The 23,611-nt window shown below is 40.5% G+C and overlaps 1 protein-coding gene across 3 annotated transcripts in view; it reads right to left on the reverse strand.

The window, feature by feature from the left end:
* Nucleotides 1-23,611, reverse strand: part of IMPG2 (interphotoreceptor matrix proteoglycan 2) — a 48,772-nt gene that overhangs the window by 18,785 nt on the left and 6,376 nt on the right. For 2 of the 3 annotated variants that reach the window (XM_085545683.1, XM_015877056.3), the window contains exons 3-8: nucleotides 18,207-18,373; nucleotides 12,093-12,124; nucleotides 11,963-11,986; nucleotides 6,185-6,231; nucleotides 5,654-5,745; nucleotides 2,755-2,916 (exon numbers count right to left, since the gene is read on the reverse strand). In XM_085545683.1, coding sequence (XP_085401809.1) covers nucleotides 2,755-2,916; nucleotides 5,654-5,745; nucleotides 6,185-6,231; nucleotides 11,963-11,986; nucleotides 12,093-12,124; nucleotides 18,207-18,373 — 524 coding nt within the window. Of the gene's footprint in view, nucleotides 1-2,754; nucleotides 2,917-5,653; nucleotides 5,746-6,184; nucleotides 6,232-11,962; nucleotides 11,987-12,092; nucleotides 12,125-13,344; nucleotides 13,439-18,206; nucleotides 18,374-23,611 lie in introns of those variants that run through there. The other variant, XM_015877038.3, reaches the window with a different exon arrangement.

Consider the following 23,611-nt stretch of genomic DNA (forward strand, 5'->3'; position numbering starts at 1 on the left):
GAAGTTTTCTCCATCTACTCCTTGTAGTGAAAAATCGGAAAGTATTTTCAACACTTTCTGAAATTCTAAAAAAACATCTGAGATTCTATTTCTAATAGGGGGAAAAAATAATAATTTCTAAATACACTCTTTACAGGAGAGTTTTGGTGCTGTTTTATTATTATGAAAGGAAAAGCAGAAGTGTGAAGGACACCGTCTAAGCATCCCCCAAGAATTGTATGCAAACAGTAAAAGAGAGGAAAATTCAAACAGATGCTGCAGAGATATGCACAACATCTGCAAAGATGACATTCACGCTCTTATTTATGCACCACAGACCCTTTTTTGCTTCCAGAAATTCCATTACCTCCTAAATCTCCTTGGATTTCAATAAATTCAGGAAAAATGCTTTGGACCTTGGCAACCAGATACAAGGGAAGTGGTAACAGCCACTGTAGGTACAGGGATCTCAGATTCCAAAGATGCCCAAATGCAAAAGCACAGTGCAAAACATGGCTTGTCTCTGCTGCTGTAAACATACGGACGGGGCTCAGGAGTGACTAGTGGTGCTACTCAAAAAGGAAGACCTAGAGCAGAAGAATGGTAGCATGCCCAGGCCCAATTCAATAGTTAATTGTGTTGACAAAAGCAAGCAACAGAATACTACAGGTTCATGCTGGCTTTGGTATTTTTCCTCCCAAAAGATCCTTGTCAGTCAAGAATTATTTTCTACTCCTCAAATTCTTCTTCCCCTCCCTAGTCTCCCTATTTTTAAACAGTCTCTGGTGAGATTTAAACAATCTGAGTGCTGCTGACTTTCTTTCTTTTTGTTTTTTAAATAGCTTCTTCATCCAAGCACAGAGAAAACCAGGCTAGGGATCAAAGGAGTGGAACATCCATGTGCCAGGTGGACTCTGTCCCATCTGACATTTCTTCCACACACACACTCCGTGGCATTGCTACTTGGCCACACAACTAGGAAAATTAAGATGTCTAGCCTAGGCTAGCAACTTGTGACAGTTGTGGTGATGCTTCCTGGCTGAAGTCGAAGAGTACATCTCTTTCCCATCTGGCCCAGGATCTGGCACAGGGCTAGCCCCAGTAAAAGGAATTCAACAGAGAACCCCAACTAAATGAAACTAAGAAGGAAACAAAGCTAGAATAAAGATGATCCCACCATTTAGTACCCCAGATGCTTTGCCCAGGAGAAAGGAAAGACAAGCTCTCTGCCCCAAGAAAATGTTGACAAGAAGACTGCCATCATTATAAATAAAAAGGAAAGTAAATAAATAAAATAATGAAAACAGTAGGGAGCGGTAACTCAGGAGACAGTAGCAGATTGTATCTTAAGTACATTTTTGTATATTGGTGGGTAATTTTATATTTAGTATACAAATTACAGCATTCAATTTAATCAAAATTAAATTAACTTGAAATTAAGGTTTAATAAATCATTCATATATGTGTGTGTATATATATATATATGGTTATTTGCATTTTTATATGTATATACATACATACAAGCACAAATGTATTTTTCTTTGAAGCTCACTTCTAAGAGTCTAAACTACAGCTCATTTCCACTGAATCCAGTGGGATTTAAACACATGTTCATGAAGTTTTCTGAAGTTGGAAGGTTTAAAGATGTGTCCATATGCACCGCTGATTATGGACATTAATGAAGAACAAGAGTTTTCTCAGTAGCCTAAATTTCAAACAGCATCTCACTGCAGTGTAGAATGATTCATTCAACAAAACGCTGCTCCTAGGTGGAAGAAATGCTCCTAGGTGGTTCTGCTGTTTGCGACTTCCCCACTTATCAACTCACTTCTGCAATCAAAAATCTGGACACTATGTAATCATTAAGAATTTCTAAATCCCATTTAAGGGCTCAGCTTTTGTAGGGCACCCAGAGCATGCCCACATGAGCAGATGCTGATGGACCTGTTTGTCTTCTGCTGGCACTTCATACTTCTGCAGTGCTGGACTAGAATTACTAGAGCTGCCTTCCAGCACTGCCCCCTACACAGGCTGATGACTCTGAGCTGCAGACAATTCATGTCCTGTCATTTGAAGAGCACGGGCAGACTGGTTTGCCAGCACTCTCAAACTATATTTTTACTCCTGAGTTTCAGATCAACTATGTGATGGAAGAATTCAAACCTGAACAAGCTCTGAAATAAATTCTCTACAGAGATTGGTCACTAGAGAGAGGTTAAATTCTATGATTCTAAACATATCTTTAAAAGTTAGGGTTTTTAAGTTTTAGAGCTTGAAGAACTAATGAAGGTGCATCAAGAGGCAATGAAGAATCTTGTCACTTCTGCATGACTTCAAAAGCTCCACTATTGTAACACTGACAGGAAGAGATGTTTAAAAATTCTGAAACAAAGAGTGGGTTGGAAGGAGTGCCTCAGAAAGCTGTTCTGTTTGGAGTAACCATCCAGGGTGCAGCATAATTTCCCCAGAAGCTTACTTTTACCTCTTTTGCTAGCAAAAATGAAAGCATGCTATTTCGTAAGAAACATGGGTAGAAAACTGAAGTCAGCATTATGCAACTGGTGTGCTACCTGTGATATCTGACACAACCCTACAATCTCAAAAAGGCAGCATGTCAGAAAAGCAGAGCATTCACATAACGAATATTTTCCAGCCTGCCTCAGGCAACAAAAGTCCTAAGCTGGTTCTGCAGAGCAGTCCTAATACAGATGCTATGTGCTACTACTGCTCTGCGGAGCCAGCAAGAAGAAAAAGAATCCGGGGGAGGTAAATCACCTGAGAAACAAATTCTTCAGAGAGCAGCTGATACTTTGCAGTGTCTGGGTCGCTCAGCTCCTCACTGTACTTCTCTCCAGCAATCACAATGCTGAACTCAATCATCTGCTCAGTTACAGGTCTCACTGGAATCTCATCCTCCTTCTTTATCTCATTATTGATCTGGAAGGAAAAGAGAGAAGGGAGAAAAGCAAAAGGTGATTTAGTGCTTTTTATTTTCCCACTTGACTGTGGCTTTTTTCCCAAGAAATAAATCCCTTTTACCCACTGCAGACCAGATTCCTACTTATCCTGGATTCACTCCACATGAAAACCATCTCCAGATATGGCAGCATGTACATCTGGTCCTGCCAGCTGTCAGCACACTGCATTGCTCAGCCTGGGTCCAAACATCTTTTTTTTTTTTTTTTTTTGTGAGGGCCAGAAAATTCCCCAGACCCAGAGGGTTCTCTGGCCCATGATGTAGCAAACAAAAATAAGCCCTCTTCATAAATGCTGTAAGGACAGGAACATCTCAGGGCACTACTGGAAGGCCAGACAGATGGCACGATGAATGTACTTAATGATGCAGAAGCTGCAGTCCAAAGCAGAGCGTGCTGACTTGAGCCATCAGTACACCTTTTGCCATACACGACAAAGGAGTCCATGAGACTTTCTGGCACAAGTGAAAGGTAATAAGAAAACCTAATGAGCCAGAATATTTATTTAGTATTTTGTATTGCTATTACTTCTATTTTCCACTTGCACATCTTTGCCGTAGTGCAAGGTTATCTAGTTGACAAACAGAAGCCCAGCAGAGCCAATGTGAAGTGCAACCGTGGATGCACCAAGGGTTCACCTGAGCCTAATCAGCAATGGGCTGATCTACCCATTTATCACAAGGCTTCTGCTTACTTTCTCACTTGGAAGACAATTTACCTTTACCAAGTTCTACATTTTACATGCACAGCATGTACAGATACCCTGAGCAATAATTTGGCTTCAGGAACTAGCATAGCTGCTGTGAGCAGCAGAGAATTCCAGTCAAATATTCATCTAACTTAAATCGATGAGCAACACAGGAAGAGCCCTTTCTATTGCATTCCCCACTATTTTACAACCAGCATAATATTTCTTGTGGTATACTGAATGACAAGGAAAACAGATCATGTTTCATGGTTTCTTGAACAAAAGTCTGAAATTTGGGTTACGTTTATTAAAACATATTTTGCTATTTACTTGCAGCTGTTGCCTTTTCCCTACTAAAAAGTTAAAAATGAGCCAGAAAAGCTGACGTTCTCGGCAAAACCACAGCCTGTGCTCTGTATGGTGCAGGAAATGGAACACTTCCAGAAAGCTTGGCTGCCACCAGTGAGCACTTGCATATTGTTTAGGGCCCTCTTAGATTTTTTACTTAAATTATCTTCCCTCACCCACCCCTTTTTGACTAAATAACTTTGTTAAGAACTAGAATGATGGGTACACTGCTTAAAGCCAGCTATTATTTCACAAATATATACTTGGCTTGCACATGTTTTGCTGCTACATGACTGTGTGCAACTCCATGTAGTTTCAATCATTTATCAGTGCCCCAAAAACAAAAGCACACTCATGAATGTGGAAGATGAGCTTTGCTCACTGTTGGTCTTGTAATCTGCAGTGCATTTTGGCTGCTCAGAGCAATGATGAGGTGAGAGGTAACTGTAGAGAGTGAAAACACTATAGCAGCTGCAATCCAATTCTGATTTCTTTCTGATTTACTGAGTGGTCCTACTCTCTGCTCAGGTAGTTCTGTTTCAGGAAAAAAAAAAAAAAAAAAAAAAGGTGTACATGGGACCAAACCACACATGACAAGTGTTTGTGGTATATAAATATAAAATCAGCCCCTGGACCAGAGTCAGAAGCTGTCTGTCTATTTTATACTCTGTGTTTATTCCTGGAATCACAATATCAGAGCTCAGCAGACACACGTGAAAGCTCTTGAATTAAGTCTGGAGTTTGGCCCGGCATTGTTTCTCAGCCATACTAGGTTACCAAACGGTGCACAGTTAAAGCCCGGTACCATAAATCAGCTTTCAATTATATGCAGCATATGTAACCTGGTATGCTTCTCAGGAAATCCAGTGACAGTTTCACATTTATAGGAAACCAAGTGCCAGATGGTTCATATGGCTACTTCGAAAAATTTTCTGAGGTGGTCAGGTAGGCTCGAGCACTCTGTAGTTGGAATGTAGAGTTTGGGCTTAAGTTTTAATCCAGAGGAGCTTTTTCCTGGAAGCAAATACTCCCCCAGGACCTGTCTGGTGGTCAGCACTTGTGAAAGCCAGCTTGCTTTTACAGATACATTTAAAGTACTTGCTGTAGGCTACCCTGCATTGGGAGTTGTGTTTTAGGTATCAAGGTAAGAGTGACTCTAAAACAAAAAATACAAATTCACGTATGGCAGTAGAGGAAAAGGAACGGAGAATTAGAAGGAATCTTCAAGGCTACCCAGGCTCTCTCTACAGTCCAAGGTAATTGCATTACTTGGACATTTCAAACACTAGGGCAGCAATTTAATGTGTATCATGTTTCCATAGGAATAACAACACACCCTTCCCAGAGCTTTCAAAGTCCATAAGCACTCACTATCTAGTCCTGTTTAATCACCAACAAAATCTTCGTTTGACAACCCATTTATTCTCTCACACAGATTGAGAAGGCATGCTGCAAAACCACTGCAAATGGAATAATACCTACCCAGGAAGTTATGTATAAGTTTCTAAGGTTCATGCCCTGCTTTTATGAATTCTTTGTGTTAACACATTATGCTTCATAACATCTTCAAGTACGAGAATATGAAAATGGTCACCATGTTCTTTAGCAAAGGCAAGAGAATGCTAAACCAAATGAAACTTGAAAAAAAAAGAAAAATACTCACAGTAGTGTCTGCATCTTCGACCTCATGGCTGGTAGCACCTGGAGGACTCTCAATTGATACCTCATGAGGAGGAGGAACATTGGCAGCTGCATCTGAATTTGAAAAAAAAGCACTTATTTTTTTCTCATGTACATGTAAATACACACATGAGCTCAGCAAGCACAAATAGTAACGCTTAATTCATATTTCCATCATCATGAGAAAAACAATATACGGAACACCTGAAGAGCCTCAGGAAAAGTATTGGATATGCTAATCAGAATTAAAAGCTAATATGCTGTCTAAGCAGTGCAGTATTTTTAGGAACACAACGTAAGTGCAGTAAAAACTGCCCAGGACTGATCTCTCAGGTAGGATTTTTCACAGTTTATTTAGTAACAAAGTAATGTCAGCACACACCCTGAACACCAGATCAGAACCAGCATTATTTGGAGATGGAAAAATTCACAGCTTTTTCACAAATCCACAAGACATTACTCCATCTTCAGGTAATTAAAAAACAGCTTTGACGGGGTTTAGATAAAAACTGACCTCTCAGTGTGGTAACATCAGCATCTGAAGCTGGAGTTGGAGTCCCACTGTTAAATAAAAACAAAACCAGATGTTGAAGTTGGGCATGGTGAGGCAAATGACCAGTTTTTGTTTTCTCTGTAATTCTGCTTTCAGCACCAAAAAGCATGTTTGCAGAAGAAACTTCTCATGGTGGTGTTTTGCTGATATCTTCATAACTGAAATATTGCAAAGTTTAATTTTTATCTTCTGCAACTTAGATATCAGGTCACTTGCAACACACAATACATCAACTGCATCTCCAGGACAACAAAACTTCTTTCATTTCAACTGAAGTCCAGCACACAAAAAAATGCATTTGGCCTTCCAGTGGTTCCTACTATGAAGCAAAAGTGAAGGCCACACAAAGATATCTGTAGCGCCCTATACAAACTTCAATTTTAAAAATGCTCTGCAGCACACCAAAGCATCCTAGCTGTACTGAGATCACTGCAAGATGATGGGGCATTTCATCATAAATTCTACTCATTTGCAGATGCTCATCATTCAAAGGTACCAGCTCCCAAATCCAATTATTGCGTTTACACACAAATGCACACCAAGAAAAATCCCACCAAAAAAACACCCACCAACTCCCAACTCGAGGCCAAAATATGAAGAAGTATTTCAAACAAAAATCAGATGAAGACTGTGAAGACCATTGGTCTGAGGAAAAACAAATAACTGATACTGCTCTAAGAGTAAAACTAAATTCCTTGGAGACAACTCAGCGAGCGCTGAGCAATTGTCAAGTTACCAAAAGTGAGAGATATTGACAGAAACAAGTGCTTCCTGAATGAAGAAAAATTGATTTTTTTGAGTTAGTCATATATTTTAATCTAGACAGTTCAATTTGTAAGACTGGTAACTTAAGTGCTGCAGAGAAACTGAACACTAAAGTAAGAGCTCTAAAGGTCAGTGAAGCTCATTGTATTAAGATATTTCTTCCATTTCCAAAGGAACTCATTGTTATTGGTGGACATATTTGCACCATAAAATAAATACTGAAGCAGTGAATCTTCACTGTTGCACACATGAGTGCTTACTTTACTCCCTGAGCAATGCTTTCCTAGCCTTGCTAGGTCTGATTTTTGATTCACATACTAGACTAGATTATTGATCCTGCAGGCTGTACTCAAAACTCAAACCACAGTTGATGGCTATTTTGCCTTCTTCAAGATTTATAACCAGACTGTATCTCCACAAAAAACAAAGGGTTCCAGTACCAGCCAAACATACCCAAAGTTGCATACTGAGATGCCTGGGCACAGGCATATGACAAAACGTGACAGTTTCCATTAACTAAAACCTCAAACACTGCTTCTTCCCCTGCTTTTCTCAAACGTTCAAGACTTACCAATAAACAGACTATAAGATTAATCTGGTCAATTTTCCATTTAAACTATTAACATTTTCACCCACCCTCTCCTGGGAGGCACAGCCTTAATCTTGTGCATAATGACTAAACGCCACACTACAGTAAGTTCAAGAAACATTAAGCTGCCAGAATGAAACCTATGTAACAAAAAGAAAATATGAACTAAAAGTAAAATAATCTCCAGACGAACAAAGCAGAAAACACAGATTCAAGAATTTAAACTGTAGCTTCATTTTCTTAAACAACTAAAGCCTATAAACTATGCAAGCTTTGAAAGGTACACAAAGAATTTGTGTCTGCTTCCATCTCGTGGACACTGCTACCTGCTTTCAGCCAGCACGGCACAAGGTAACTCTCTTCCTGCTTTTTGGCAACCTCAGTATGTATTGGAATGATTCCCAAGAGTAGAAAGACAAATCTTACTAGAGAAAGATGCCCTTGCCCTTCACCAGGGGGTCAAACAGGTTCATTTATAAGGTTCCTTCCAGCCCCAAAAAAACTCTGTGACTCAGTGATGTGCAGTGAAACAACTCTGCTACAGGGCTTGTAATATTCTGTTCTTCTGAAGTGTTCAGACTCATATAAATGCATCAACAAAGTCTCATATCAACCCCATTTATTCAGAAGAGGTCAGACAGAATTGTGACTTGCTGACTAACCAGGTTCAGAGTTTAACCCAAGACCTGAAGTACTCTGGTTCACTACCCACACATCGGTACTTCGTACAGAGTCCTCCAGACTTTTCTGACCAAATCACCCACAGATTCAACCTACATTATAGCTGCCAGCTCTCTGCAGGTGTGTTCTATATCTTGGGACATCTCACAAAGACCCAAGTGGCTACTGAACCCACCCAAGTGAGCACCTAACTTTGTGCAGGGTTAGGCCTGGCTAAGGGTCAGATGCCCACCCATCCATTCCCTGGCCCTCTCCCCCCCTCTTCACAAAGGCCAGAGGAGGCAATAAGATGGGAAAGTTGATCATTTGAGATAAAGACAGGAAGATTGCTTACCAACTGCCATCACAAGCAAAACAGACTGAGATTAAATTAGTTTACTGCTAATTAAAATAGATTTGCATAGTGAGGAACAGATAAACATTAAAACACCACTGTTCTCTCCATCCCTTCCCAGGCCCATTTTCACTCCTCCTTTCCTGACTCTGCTACTCAGCACTGGCTCTCCAGGGGCTGCAGCTCCCGAGGACACATCTGCCTCCTCCTATCTAAGTCCTCCATGAGCTTCAGGAAACCCCTGCTCCACCATAAAGCATTAGTCCTCCTTCAACCTTTCAAATACAGGTCCCCTAAGCACAGCTGGTTTTCTGACCAAATTTTTCCTCACACTAGGCTGAAAATTAAAAGCCAAGGGCTTCAACAAAGCCTCGTGTAACCCTAATCAATCTAATCAAGGAAGACCAGTCAAGAACTGAATTTGGTCACAGTAACAGCTATCACTTTCATCTTAGGAGGATAAAAATGCTGTTTTAAGAAACTGTGGTGTCACCAAACTTTCTGCACAAGTTTGCTTCCAGATCGCTACTACAAGTTCTCAATATTCATCAGCTCATGTACCAATTTGAATGTCCCAAAGTCTAAATTGCTGTCAAGTATTTCTTAAACATTATTGTGTCAATGCTCACTTCAAAAAGACTTTCTCAAAGGAAAAAAGGAATATATGTTTGTGATCTGATTTTCTTCTTCTAATACCTTTTAACCAGAAGTGTAACTAATTGAGCTAAATAAGCTTGCAAAGTGTACAAAATTTGAGTTGATATGTCATGAGCCATTGCTGCTACAACCAATGCCTAATTTCAGTGAGTCCACAATCAGCAAGTAGAAACAAATGTTCCTACTTATTTCATTATATTTGACATTAATAAGCAGGTCAGAAGAAGTAAAAAATAGCATGTGTTATGTTCATCCTTCCCAACTATCCCATACTCCTTATGTTTTCTACAGGATGCTATTACACATACAGCATTTGAGAAAGGTTATGACATACAAGCAATGGCTTCTCACTGCAGAATTTTTGTGCTACTTCTTTGCCTTCAGTTGGTTCTCAAAATCTGGTTTTTGACCCACCAAGAACTAGACAGGACAACTGTCCTATATGTGGCAGTCTCCAATATTAAAAGAGCGAAATTCATTATGCAGAGTCGCAATGGCCTAATGAATAAAGAAATCATTAAAAGCCTGTAGTTGATGGAGTGTTCCCACACTTCCAACCAAAGAAAAAAAACTTATTTATAAGTTATGTATAAAATTTACACTGGGATGCTCTATAAACACCTAGATTGTTTCCCATATATTACCTTTCCTTTGAGGCTTTCTCTTACCATGGTATTTAGTTTAATCCCTCACTTCCTTAAAAAGCCAGGCTAGCTGTGTGTTTAACCTATGTGCATGAGTTAGTCTTACTGGAACTACTTTCATCCTGCTGTTATGTAATTGCCGGTAATGCTGGATTGTGAGTTATTCTGGGAAATAAATCACAAATGCAAGCCACCTTTCTGTAGGCTACATCAAAACTATCTTAGTGTTTAACTAGCTGAAACGAGCTTTTTCCAACTAGATAAAAACACAGAACTGATAGGTAGGATTGTATTGGGCACATTAAACGCTTGAAATCACAATTCTTCAGTTGTTTAAAGATTTCATCACAGTCATAGTTTGATACTCTTGTCTAGAGGATAGACAAAAGCACACAAGGCATCTTCAGGGGAAGCACTAGAGGAGCCTCATTTGAACATCTTTAAATGTCTACAGCTGGTTCTTTAGGATAGTCCTTCCATCCCTTGAGACATGAGACCAGGTCAATTCCCCATTCTGACAGAGATATCACAGCCAAGTGGTGAGACAGCTACATTCAATTCACTTTATTTCCCTGCACTGAACACATATCTACAGGATCACTAGGTCCTGTACATGTAGGTCAGCCCCAGTGAGACCTGCTGCAGAAAATCTCATAGGTAATTACAGCACTGCCCAGGAAATGGCAGAACTGCACTCACATTTCTTCCTGTGCAGGAGGGTCTTGATGCTGCATTTCCCATGCCACCCCTTGGGGACTGGGTGATCCTGAGTTGTATACATTGACTTCTTAAAGAAAACTTGTAAAAAAGGTCTTCCATTTATTCTGATGTCTACTGGAAAGTCTAACATATTCTTGCAGGAAATAACATTGTCTGGTGGCAGGTCTGAGGTAGCTTGCTCCCTCATTCCTCTTGATGGAGGATGTCCAAATTTAGATGAGACATCATCTACCCATGGCATGCCAGTGAGATACTTTTTTAATACCCTCAAACTATATCATGTTTATTTCTTTCTGATGCTCCATTATCCAGAGCAAATCCACCTGATTTTTGATATTTTCTCTTTGAAAAAGAAAACACAATAAAAGTTTGGTCAGTGTTAAATTCTGTATGGATTTACACTACTAGACTGACACAGGAGCTAAGAGGGGTGCTCATGTCAGAGGAAAGTTCAGCTCAGAAGGAAAGAGAAAAAATAATCCTCTTAAGCATCACCTTTGCCCTTCGCATCTCACATTATTAATTTTAATGTGTAATACTGTGGTGATTAAATGTAAACTTAAGCGTTGGGTGGTTTTTTTGGTGTGGTGTTTGTTTGTTCGTTTTAATCTGTTAAGTGAACACTCTCCCGTAAATGAGTCACTCATTTATTATAGCTTTAACATGGCTGGTAAAAGCAGGGGATTCAATCTTCTGAGTTTTCAGAGGAGTTCAGCACAAGGTTGTTTGGGTTTGAGCTGTTCTAAAAATAACAGTTTTAGATTACGTTCTATGAGAACGCAGTAGTACTAATCTGAACAGCTTTTCCTTCCATTTCAAAAAGAAAAGATATGAAAATAATAGCTCAAATTGTGTTTAGCTTTGATAAAAAGAAGACAGAATTCAGACAAGTTTTCATTTTGATTTCCTTTTTGTAAAAGCATTTCAGAAGTATTCTTTTTTTAACACTGATGACCAGATCTAGCTTTGAAAAAGTTTCACAAGACTGCCAGAACACTGACACAAGCAACTGGGGATACAACTCTCCCAAAATAGATTTCCCCCACTAAACCTCTCCGGGTCAACTGCCTGCCTGCGTGTCTGACTGTCAATGAGGTGATGACATACTTAAGCAAAAGTGCAAGCCCCAGATTGGCTGAGATATTTTCAGCACACCAAGCACGCTAGGACAGCCTGTGAGAGGCTCACATGCAAGAAGCACAGGATTTCTCCACCACACAACATGCTTTGCTATAAGCCATTTTGCACAGAGGTGAACTCTGTTCATCTTCCACTCATCGACTCCAGCAGCAACAAGAACTGGAGAAAGGACTAAGCAGCAGCCTATTTAAAAAGGGAAAATGACTTACCCACATGACCAGTCAGTGCAGGAGCTGACAAGAAAAAAACAGAAGAAAAAAGAGAAAGCATCACAAAATGTCACAACTCAACCCTGCTGTTAACTGCAGACAGATTAAAACACTAAGGGAACATACTCACCCAGCCATTGCTTCCTTTGTATAGGACAGTTTCTGGAAAACAAACAAACAAACCCCAATTATATTTGAAACATAAGAGGGAAAGAAGCTCAAACACAATTCATGTCTGTTTCTTTCCTATGCCAAAACAATTATCTTTCACTTACTCTGTGTTAATTTGTTCAGAATTTATTCATTAAGCCTTCGCTGAAAATGCATATTACATTTCTAAAGTACAACTGAAACTCAACAACAGAGACTGTAAGAACACTAGGTACAGCAGAAGATGCTCTGCTTTTCTGCCTTTTCCTGCAGGAGCAATGATCTCTCACTGCAGTGGAAGCTAGGACCTTTACAAGTAAGATACCTTAAGAAATGCATTATTCCTGCTACTTGTCTGTTGATTTAAAACCATGTTCTTCTAAGCACAATGGTGATGCTCTGCATCTGGATAGTATGTGTCCAGAGGCTTCATTTGCCCAGCCACAAAGGCCTTTGGCAGCAGAGGTCAGTATAACCCTGATCATTTTGTTGAGCAGGAAGGACTCCCCACAAGAGGCTCTCTGGCCCTGCTCTGTGGCGCGGTGCCCCAAGGAACTGGTGGCATCACACTTTTCTACACTCAGGTAACAAATTCCTATTAAAAATCTTCTGTTTGATAAACCATAAGAAGGATGATTTCATGATGAAGCATGAAATGCCTGAGTATTATTCTGATGGCCAAGGCCTAGAATGGGGCCAGGTTCTTTTCAGTGGCACCCAGTTGCAGGACAAGGAGCAAGAGGCACAAACTGGAACAAAGGAAGTCCCATACAAACACCAAGAAGGACTTCTGTACTGTGAGGGTGATGGAGCAGTGCACAGGCTGCCCAGAGAGGTGGTGGAGTCTCCTTTGGCGACATTCTTACCCTGTCTGGATGCTTTCCTATGCAGCCTGATGTAGGCAACCTGTCTAGCAGGGAAGTTAGACTCAGTGACCTCTAGGTCACTACCAGCCCCCACAGTTCTGTGATTCTGTAACAAATAAACATGACACATCTTGTCTCCATATCTCCCTTTTTAAAAGGTATCAAATAGCTCAGTCTTCATTAGTTTTGTAGTGAATTAGCAAAGCCTAGTGCTGCATGAAGGGAATGATGGCTGGATTATTTCTTCACTCACCCAGTTCAGAACAGGATATTCTCTCTGCACGGTATATGTATAGTTGGAATAATACAAGTGTATAGTTGTAATTACAAGGTAAATAGACAGAAGGTATTTAAGAAAAGACTCACCAGTGCTAAGGCTTTCAGTTGAGATGGACGCTTGCAAATGTTGAGGATCACCACAAAAACTCCACAAAGGAGCATTCTCCAGAAAGAGATGCTACCTTAGTGGTGGTCAGACCTTAAATGGCATCTAGGAGAGATGGAGTCAAGCTCCACCCCTTCCAGGAGCACAGCTGAATTACCTTCACCTGTGCGCCCACAGCTGACTCATTGCTTGCTTCAGATGGTTAATCAGAGGTTCAGGCTGTGATCAACAGTTCCCTTTACAGCACACCACATCTTTTGCGCAATTAAGTAAGACTGAAGAATTTTGTACCTTAAATGTAAATTATAAATGGATTGGCCAATAAAACATCACGCATCCCTCAAAACCCATATGCCAATACAAAGTTTGCAGAGGGATTGTTGCCATCTTGCAGCTTTCTGTCACATTTAAAATCTGACATTTTACACTAAACTCAAAAGGTAAGGATAATCTCAATACCCAGTCTGAAATACAAGACTTGTTTTTGAGTAACATTAAATGTTCAGGTTGGGTTTTTTGTTGTTTTTCTGTTTTTCCAACTTGGAATGTGGAAATGAAGCATCCCTCTATGGCTAAGCTGGCACAGTCTGCAACATTCTGTAGTGATTGTTTTCTGCTCTTTTATATGAGAAATTTACATTCCAGTCTAGGGTGAGGACAAATACTTGAATTTCATGGCAAACAGAAACCTTTTCCCCTCTAATTAGAAGTCTGGAGCTCTCCTTCTGGCTTGGTTTCTCACTTAGTACAGAATAGTCCAGGCCAAATCATCTCTCCTATCTGACTCAGTTCCATTATGTGCAAGATGGGTGTTATAAACATGTTCCTACCTACCACAAAGGAACCTGCAGGGATTAATATCTTTACCCACTGAATACTTGAAGTTATCTACAAGCAGCTACACACAGCAGCAGTAGCCACACCACAACTGCAAGGGAAGGCTTTGCTCAGTGGAGCTGCCTCTGTCATCTCCTAACATTATCATACCAATTCTTCTAAAGCTAGGAAATGAATTTTTGTCAGTTGCACTGGTGCTTACCCTCCTCAACAGCCTGCAGTTAGTTTTATGTATCGTAAAACCATCAAAAATTATTCAGCCCATAGCATTATACACAGGCTACGACCAACTGTAAGTCACTGTAAATCACACATAGTACTGACCAGATGGATGAGCTGCTCTCAACTCATGAACTGTTGAAAAGCAGTTATATGGGATACCTTTGCCTGATCCTAAGAGACAAACCTGATGCACAGTAGACAAAATATCTTTCCTGGGGGTAATTCCAAGCAGGAGAAAAAGGTGGAGGGAATGTCAAGGAAATCTTAAGTAAACTCATGTTAGTTTAATCCCATCTGTGTAGGATTGTACCAAGTGATTCTACTCACCTGTGCACATTACTTGCCACAGGGAAGTCATACCAAGAAAATATTCCTTCTTTGCTTGTCCTGCTCACTCACCACAGTGCATTACAGAATCATCCTCCTTCAGGGGCAAGGCTGAGGCACTGGGAGAATTCAGGGGGATGGATGACAAAATCCAGAATGGAAGCTAGTAGGAAAGGCCAGGATGGTTAGCAATGCTCTGACAGCTGACGTGCAAAGATGGTCTACAATGAGCAAAAAGGAAAGATAGCAGAGGAACATGGTGGAACAGAAAATGTTTTAGCCATATTCAACTAGGAAGCAAAAACTAGAGATCCATGATGTAATGTTAGAAATTAGCTGAAGGTCAAGTCTGTCCAGGAGGAATTAACTTTAAAGCAGAGGTGAACACTCATGACAGAAATGATTCCTCAGTGTGTCTTAGGCAGTACTGAGTTGCAAAACAGAGAAAACAAAGAACAACTGCAGATTTGCCAGGTAGAAGAGCTGATCAGACAAGGATGATGAGGATGAAGTATTGACTCTGAGCTCTGCCCTGAAGATGTAAGCACAGGTCGCATGGCTGACAGGTTCTGTGCTGTGTCTGCAGTCAAGGGATATTAAAAAGGAAAATTTAGGCTGGAACTGGAGGAGGATGACCAGAGAGAGAATCCACACAGAAAGAGCTGAAGAGATGAGAGGAAGATGAAATAAGACTTGGAGAAGGAACTGGAGTTTATTGATTTGAACACGTGGTGACATTTTCTGAGTGTTTCAGTTTCTTTGTTTTGTTTAAAATTAGAAAAGTGTAAGACTTGCAATGCAAAAAGAGCCAGAGTTAATAGGAGGATAGGAGAACAATAAGTGTGGGGATAAGAAAGAGGATGAAGAAAATCTGAAAGAACGGCTCTAAGGAGAGCAGTGCAAGAAAGTTTTTTGTATCCTTAAGCAGGCAAAGAGAGTGGAAGGGGAGGTGCTGAAAGCGTAGAAGGGATCTGCTTTTTTATGATGTAGAAGAACTTGGAGATACACTATTGAAGGAGAAAAATATAAAGTTATATTAGTTAGCTATCAAAATATACTGAAAACTGTAATGAAGACATTGGATTAAACAGAGATGGACATGTTGACAAGGAAGAATGCAGCATAGGCAGAAGATGGACAGAAGAGGTTTTTCTGCCTCACAGGAAGACAAAATCACCTACTGCATGAAATGATCAGAGGTTAAAAATAGGAGGCAGTGGTTAAAAAATGGCAATGGGTAGCTGGCTCATTACTTTGAAGAAACTCAGAATTCCGGCAAGCTCAAATGATATTGTTCAGTGCCCATTTCAGCATGTTAAGGAGGCATTTTGCTGTGGCATCCAGAAGCATCTAGTCCATGCTCCAAAACAGATAGAGCTGCTGACAGACTGTGAAAGGTCAATACTAAACAAGTGTGCTGCTGAGTCCACATAGCTACAGCTTTTGTTTCTTGGCCCGGGAGCTTTCTGAACTGAACTTTGGTGGCTGTCTCCTGTCACTACCTTGGAGATTCTCCACTTTCCTATCTGCCTGTTGGTTCTCAGACAAAACTGTATTACAAACTCCTTTCTATGGCTAACTCTTGGCTTAACTTCTTGTTCTGAGCCCCACCAAAGAGAGCACAGCCCAAATCTTTCATCAACATCCAAACATCACATCCTCTTCTTTGGAAAAGATCTGTGAGCTAATCCATTTATAATAATTAGTTGGTAAAGATTGTTTTTTCTTCCCCAGAATATGTAGTTTTCCTCCACTTGTAATTGCAGTACATTTATGGATTCGTGGATATTCATAACAAGATCTGTCATTATTTCTTGCTGAATTACCATATATACTATTAAACATGCATCAGGTTCCCAATGTTAAATCACTTGAGGCTCCATTAAAAAGATAAGCAATCAAAGTATTTGCAAGATAGCAATAAGGTAAAAAGTACCCACCAGTGTCTTTCAACATAAGCTGAATGCTTAGAGTGTATTCTGCATATTGTGAGTTTGTTTTTGCTTTTAAACAAACTGCCTTAACAGTATCACTGCCTCCGTTTGGACTTAATATTTTCAGAGCTGCTTTGAAGAGGTTTCACCCTCTGACAAGCAAGTTGTGCATGAGCACATATGAGAAAGAGTGACTCAGTACTAGGAATAGCAATTAAATCCACACTGACCTATTTGTATTAAAAAAAATACACCATGAGACCTTTTGAAGCTGTCTGGCCAGGGATGAGACAGAGTGCTCTCACCTTCAGTTTGGCTGAAATATAAATTGAGGTGCTGATGGGGTGTTTTTCTTTTGTTGTTTTGTTTTGTCTTTTTTTGGTTTTGTTTTTGTTTGCATTCAAGCTGTCTGATAAATATGGTATATTCTGTATAAAACATATCGGAGACAGCATTAGATCCTCATTAGCACACACTGGTGTTCCATCAGCTCAGTCCATGCACCTTTTACTCTCCAGACCCTCCCCCATCTTTGCAGCCTGCCTTTGGACACTCTATAGTTTCACGTTCCTCTTACACTGTGGCACCCACACTTGCACCCAGTGTTCTCAGTGAGGCTGCACAGTGCAGAGCAGAGTGAGACAGCCCCTCTCCAGCCTATCACTCCTCAGTCACTATATATAGCCAAGGCTGCCCTTCCCAGATGCAGAATCCAGCACTTTCTTGTGTTAAACTTCATGCAGATGGTGACTGACCAGCCCTCTGATTTGTCAAGATCTCTCCATAAGACCTCTCTACCTTTGAGGCAGTCAACAGCTCCTCCTAATCCACAAATTTACCCAATATACCTTCAATCCATGTATCCAAGTCATTGATAAAAACATCAGGGCCAGTACTCTTCAAAACTGAGCCCTGGGGAACTGCACTTAGTAAATGGCCACCAGTTTGATGTAACCCCGTTTAATTTGATCCTTTGAGCCTGACATGTCAACCAGTTGTTCACATATCACACTGTTCTTTTTAAGCGTCCACATCTTTTTTGCGAAGTCTTCTAAGGACAACAGTACCACAAAACATCACAGAGGCAAACTTTGGCTAGTAGCCACCAGTGAAGAGTAGCGTGCAGGATCAGAAAAATTCTCTCCCCATTAACCACAGTGATTTCCACACTCATATCCTCAGTGCACATTCCTAGCACAGGAGTCCACCAGAAAGGAAAAACAACAGCACATCCATACTAGCATAACATTACTGATTCTGATCAGACTTTTAAGGTTTCTCTTATGTTTCATCTAGTTTGCAAAAACAGGAGAAATTATCATTTTTAAAGAAAAATCTATAAACCAATATACACTTTAAGACAGCCTGATCTCTGAATGATAGATCCAAAAGCTGGGAGTATTGATACCTAGAAAATTTAACTGCCCCCCACATATTACCTCCTGCCATATGCCGAGCAGGTTTTTGTGATGGAACATTATACCCCTGCTTCGGAGAAAACACTGACGTGGTGCTGCACTCACCTTCACAATCAGACTTCGGTGCTCCTCAGATTGACTGAAGTTCATGCCCATTTCAAAGATGCTCATCGTTCCTTCCTCACACAGGCTCATCCAGGTGTGATACTCTTCACGCTCTGGCAGTCTATCCCAGAATGTCTTGAAGACCTCCCAGACAGTTTCCTGGCACACTGAAGGCATAAGAGAGGTCTGCTGTTAGTACAACAGAAGTGCTTCCTTCTGTGGCAAAGGTAGTCAACACAATATTGCTCAAATGCTGTATGCTTTTAAATACATTAATATATTGATTATGGTGATCAGCAGTAGGAATGAGAGGGAATGGTCTCAAGTTGTGCAGGGGGTGAGGGGCTCAGGTTAACTTCTTGTTCTGAGCCCCACCAAAGAGAGCACAGCCCAAATCTTTCTCTCATCAGCATCCAAACATCACATCCTCTTCTTTGGAAAAGATCTGTGAGCTAATCCATTTATAATTTATTCTCAGCAAGGGTGGTGAGGCATTAGAAGATACTGCCCAGGAAGGTGGTGGTGTGTCACTGTCCCCAGAAGTGTTCAACAGCCATGTAGATGTGGCACTGAAAGATCTGGTTAGTGCACATGGTGGGGAGGGGCTGACAGTGGGACTAAATGACCTTGTGGTCTTCTCCAACCCTAACAATTCTATGATACACACTATGTGTAAATGTGTAAGACATAAAATGCACCAACAATGAAGATCTGGTAGATCTTACTCATACTACTTCACATCCTGAATTTTTATTGAAGTAATTACTTTATTAAAGAAAAAGTAGAGACCAAGTGAGATCACTGATCTTCTGACAACCAACAAGAATAGCCTTTGACCAAAAACTGGTAGCTCCACTGAACAAAGCTTTAGAAGCTCAGTCAGTAACAGGTCCCTTGGATTCAACATTACAAATAATTTAAAACAAATTTCAGAAATTATAATTGCATTAATCACTGAAAAATAAGGCAGGATGATGACAACATAACAATGTAACGTGTCGAGCAAGAAGTCAGTCCTTAACTTTCCTCTATATATGCACTGAGAAAGATCTGTGACTGAATAGACAGCCTGCAAATTAAATGTTGAATAATCTTGTGCCAGCTGATTCAGTCTCCCTCTCCTGAATGTGCTCTTTGCCAGTCAGAGCAGTTGGTCACACCACTTGCTCAATCAAGAATCTCTCCGTGACCCAGAATAAGTGGAGGAGATGAAGATATATAGGATTTTCCATGCATTCTGGAAGATAACAACAGTAAAAGAAGAACAGCTCTAAAAATCAGCTGCAGCAGGTGCCAGCCTGGGGTAGCACCACACAAACAAACCTGCTTCTCAGCTTTAATCTGATTTCACTAGTTAAATATATACGCATAGTTTGGCAGAGGTGCACTCTGCATTCAGAGAAAGTCTTGACATCATAAGCAAAACCCTACAGGAGACTGACTGCGAATCTATCTTTAGAGACTCATTTTTTCCAATAAGCTTTAAATTGCAATCTAGGCTACCAAAAATGGTATCTTTTAAAATACTGCTTCTTCTCTCAGTACTCTGTAACACTCTGAAACATGCATGTGAATGTGAATTCCAAAATGGATTAAATTTAACACCTAAACCACACTGAAACTTTGCTTCTTCTAGCCAAGGGGTGGGCATTTCTCTTAAATGCAACAGCTTTATAATTAATAACTTGAAGAAACTGTCCCCAGTCACACCTAAAAGGTCAGCTGATTTTGGTGCTGGATGGCATCAGGAAAAAAAAAGCTCTTTTCTCCACTTCCAATTTCAGTTTATTATAGCAGCTGAGATCAATTCTCTCTGTAGAACTGTCAACAGATATACAGGTATTTCTGATTTCTGCACCACATTCCTGCCAGCTTTTCTACATGGGGGTGCCTTGCTCACTTGACAGGTATGAATGGTGAGGAATGTGGTCTTTAGACTCTACATATTTAACTTTCTGTAATACATTACTACTCTAGCATCCCTCCAGCTTCCAGGTGTAATCTGTACATCTTTATCTGTAAAGCACAGTAATTGGTCCCCTCACATCCCACTTCAGGTTATGCTGGCTGCCTCAGCAACTGAAGAAGCAAAGGCTGCATTTCCATAAGAGTCTGCACAGACCTCAGGCAATGAACCCATAATCCTTCTCAAGGATTTCTGGATCCTGCTGGAGTATTAATAAGCTTCCTGAAGCAGAAGGACATCTGTAGTATCCCCTCTACCATCCCACTCCTAAGAGTTGTGTGTTCAAGTAAAGACCTACATCTAGTTTCAAACCCAGAAGCCTATACCAGGCGATACCACTTTCTCTGACTTCTCTGGGTGGAATTTATGTCCTGCATTCTGACTAATGGACCTTGTACTCCAGGTGCAATAGTGTACAACAACAGCCCTGAAATGTAATCATCCCCTGTAGCTAGACAAGCCTTCAGCACACTGTCAGTGAGAGATGAAACTATGGCTAGAGCTCGCAAACACACTGCTGTGGCACTGTCTAACCCTAATTTTCAAATGGCAGCAGGCAAAGGACTGGCTTTACAGCTGCAAGTAGTAAGTAGCAGTAATAATCGTAGGCAGTTTTCCTTACTGCTCTTGAGATTAAGTAGTTTAATCTCTTTTTTCTTTTCATTAATGAATGTGATGAGTGTGCCTTGTCTGAATACAAGCTGCTGCTGTATGAACAGTTGCCCCAATCAGCTCCCAGTAGATTAAAGTTTTATTGTGTGCCCTTTCATTTGGAATTAGACACTCCATTGAATTCTAGACCCAAAGGCTTTGGTGCCATCTGTGGGCTTCAAGCCCATTAATCAGACCTAAGCTATCAGAACAGGGTTGTATTTACAAGAGAAGGATGAAAGGGGAATGTGGTTAAGGAGTACTCTACAGCCTCTGTCTTGTCTTCCCATTTCCACTGTGAAAGCAGTAACACATGAAACAGAATGGTACAAACTGATACTATGTCATGTTCCAGCCTTTCTGACACACAGCTCATCTTGTCATCATCCCATTTATTCCACTGGACCATTTGGGAAGCAGGGGATTGCTTGGCAGGACAATGAATCCAGACTCCATGGGGCTCAACCTAAGAACCGTTCCCAGGAATGTTTATCTAAATGGTGCTCAAGAGAAAACCCACAGCCTGACTATAAAAAGAACCGATTTTGTTTTAGTCTTTCTTTTTCACATACCTTTTCAACGTTTAAGTAGTTAAGTGGAAGTTGCCACTGATAAAGAATGGCACAGTTTCTTCAACATGACTCATATTATATAAAGAACAGAACAAATATGATTCTATCTCCCAACTATTCCTTGAAGGATGTAAGAGTGAGTTCTTACCACGGCATTATTGACGTGACCACCCAAGGAAGTGAAGAGACACCTCCCTCATGTTGCATTCAGTTCCATAAGAAGTGTTTATATCCTTCTTTCAGTTTAAAGGTGGAGCCCATCACTGTGGCAGGCGTTCAACTACCTGCAGGCCAGGGAGGTTGTTCAAAGTTCTTATCAACAAATTTTTGAGAACTCCCATGAAAGAAGAACCTTGTTTTTCATAAGTCGGTTAAAAGTATGCTGAGATTATGTAGGCAAAACCTGAGGTCATAAGTAAATAAAGTTTAATTTGACTTGAGTAGAAGCTTCAGGAAACTGCTGTATTTTACTGCATAGAAATAATTCACCGTTTTTCCTTTATGACCTTCCTGCAACACAGTGTTACCCATGCCATTTGTACTATCTACATATTATGACCATAAATTAAGCAACATTTAACTATTATTTGAAATCTCATAAACCTACTGCAACTAACTGTAGGGAACCAGCTATGGAAGGGGGTTGGACTCAGTACTCTCCAGAAGTCCCTTCTAACCTCTACAGCTCTGTGATTCTGTAAAATACCAACTTCTTTGAGCCAAAACAGAAAACAAAATAAGCATCTAGTCAAAACACATGTTTACCTGTATGCTTTCTGACTTGCCAACTGCTAATTAAAAGAACTTTTGTGTTTAGGCCTTACATTACGATCTTCTCAGAGATGGGTTTTGAAGACTAGCTGCAGAACCCTAAAAACAAAGCAGCCAACCAGACAACACTGCCAGGACTACGAGGGAACTTCTGAGCAGACCCAGTGGTGCTGTCACTTCAGGGCAGCCCTCGGGGCACAGGAGAGCCCATCCCTACAACTACATCTCACTCAGTACTTTCACTGGCCTGCTGCAGGAGAAGCCACAGTCACAGAGTATATGGGACAGCATTAGCAGCATCAGGCCCTGGACAAGGCAGGATTTGCAATCCGGCCTCTAATCCCTGGTAAACAATACTGATTAAAACCATCATAAAATCGAGATCAATCTTTTAAGGCAACGAGCTAAGAGCCTTGGAGTTACACGTGGGTGGGAAGGTAAGGTAAGCTCCTCTAGGAAATAACTTCCTTCATCCCATGGCCTTGGTAATAAATAACTTGCATTTTAGTGTTAAGTGCTCAGCAGCTTTGCAATTTGCATCTGAAGAATTCATCTGCTAAAAAAAAATAATAATAATAATAAAAAAAAAAAGTACGTTTATGAGATAACAGCTCCCTACTATAGAGATGTGATCATTCCAGCTGTCCTCAGAAGAGTGAGCAAGTACATAGATGATGTGTGACTGACATGATGAATCAGAATTCAAACAAAGAATGAAAACCAGATGGCTTGATCTTCAATTTCTTTTTTTCCCCAGTGTACATTCTGCATGTGCATAACACAAGTCCCCAGAAATTTAGTCACTTAACTCACCCCTGGAATATATTCATCTTCAAGGTGAAAGATTTTCCTTCCAAGGCCGGAAACTGGAGCAACAGCACATTTGGCCCATGCACTTGTGCAAACTTCCACTTGAGCAATGTATTATAGGCACAGTTTTGATTTTTAAGGGCCACAATAGGTTCCAGCGGCCCTCTCAGAAAGCTGGACACATATCAAGGGCACTGAATCTCAGTATCTCTCCTCTAGAAGCCAAAAAGCCCAGCCCTTGGAGCTTATCTGCTCCAAATCTAGTGTTTACACTCAACACGTACAAACAATATCTTGAAAAACTCAAAAACAAATTGTGTTTCAACAACAACAAAAAAACAAATAGGTAGGCATAAGCTTTTTTCAGTTCTACAAACATATGCAAGGGGGTGGAGAAAAAAAAAAAAAAAGGTGTGATTGAAGTTTACTTTCTTAAGACTTTATTGTTCTTCTCAAAATCTCCAGCTAAGATCTACGATGAGACGACCTCTCTGTCTGACACTCTCCCATATGGCTACCTCGCGTGCACCTGGGCAGCATACAGCACCTCTCTGGCTCTAGCTTTACAATTCAGGATGCATTTATCTCTCAAATGAGAAACAATTAGCCTATTACATCTCAGTCTGTGCCCAGGG

The sequence above is a fragment of the Coturnix japonica genome, chromosome 1 (assembly GCF_054131305.1).
Source record: "Coturnix japonica strain WE chromosome 1, WE-NBRP24, whole genome shotgun sequence".
Classification (NCBI taxonomy): domain Eukaryota; kingdom Metazoa; phylum Chordata; class Aves; order Galliformes; family Phasianidae; genus Coturnix; species Coturnix japonica.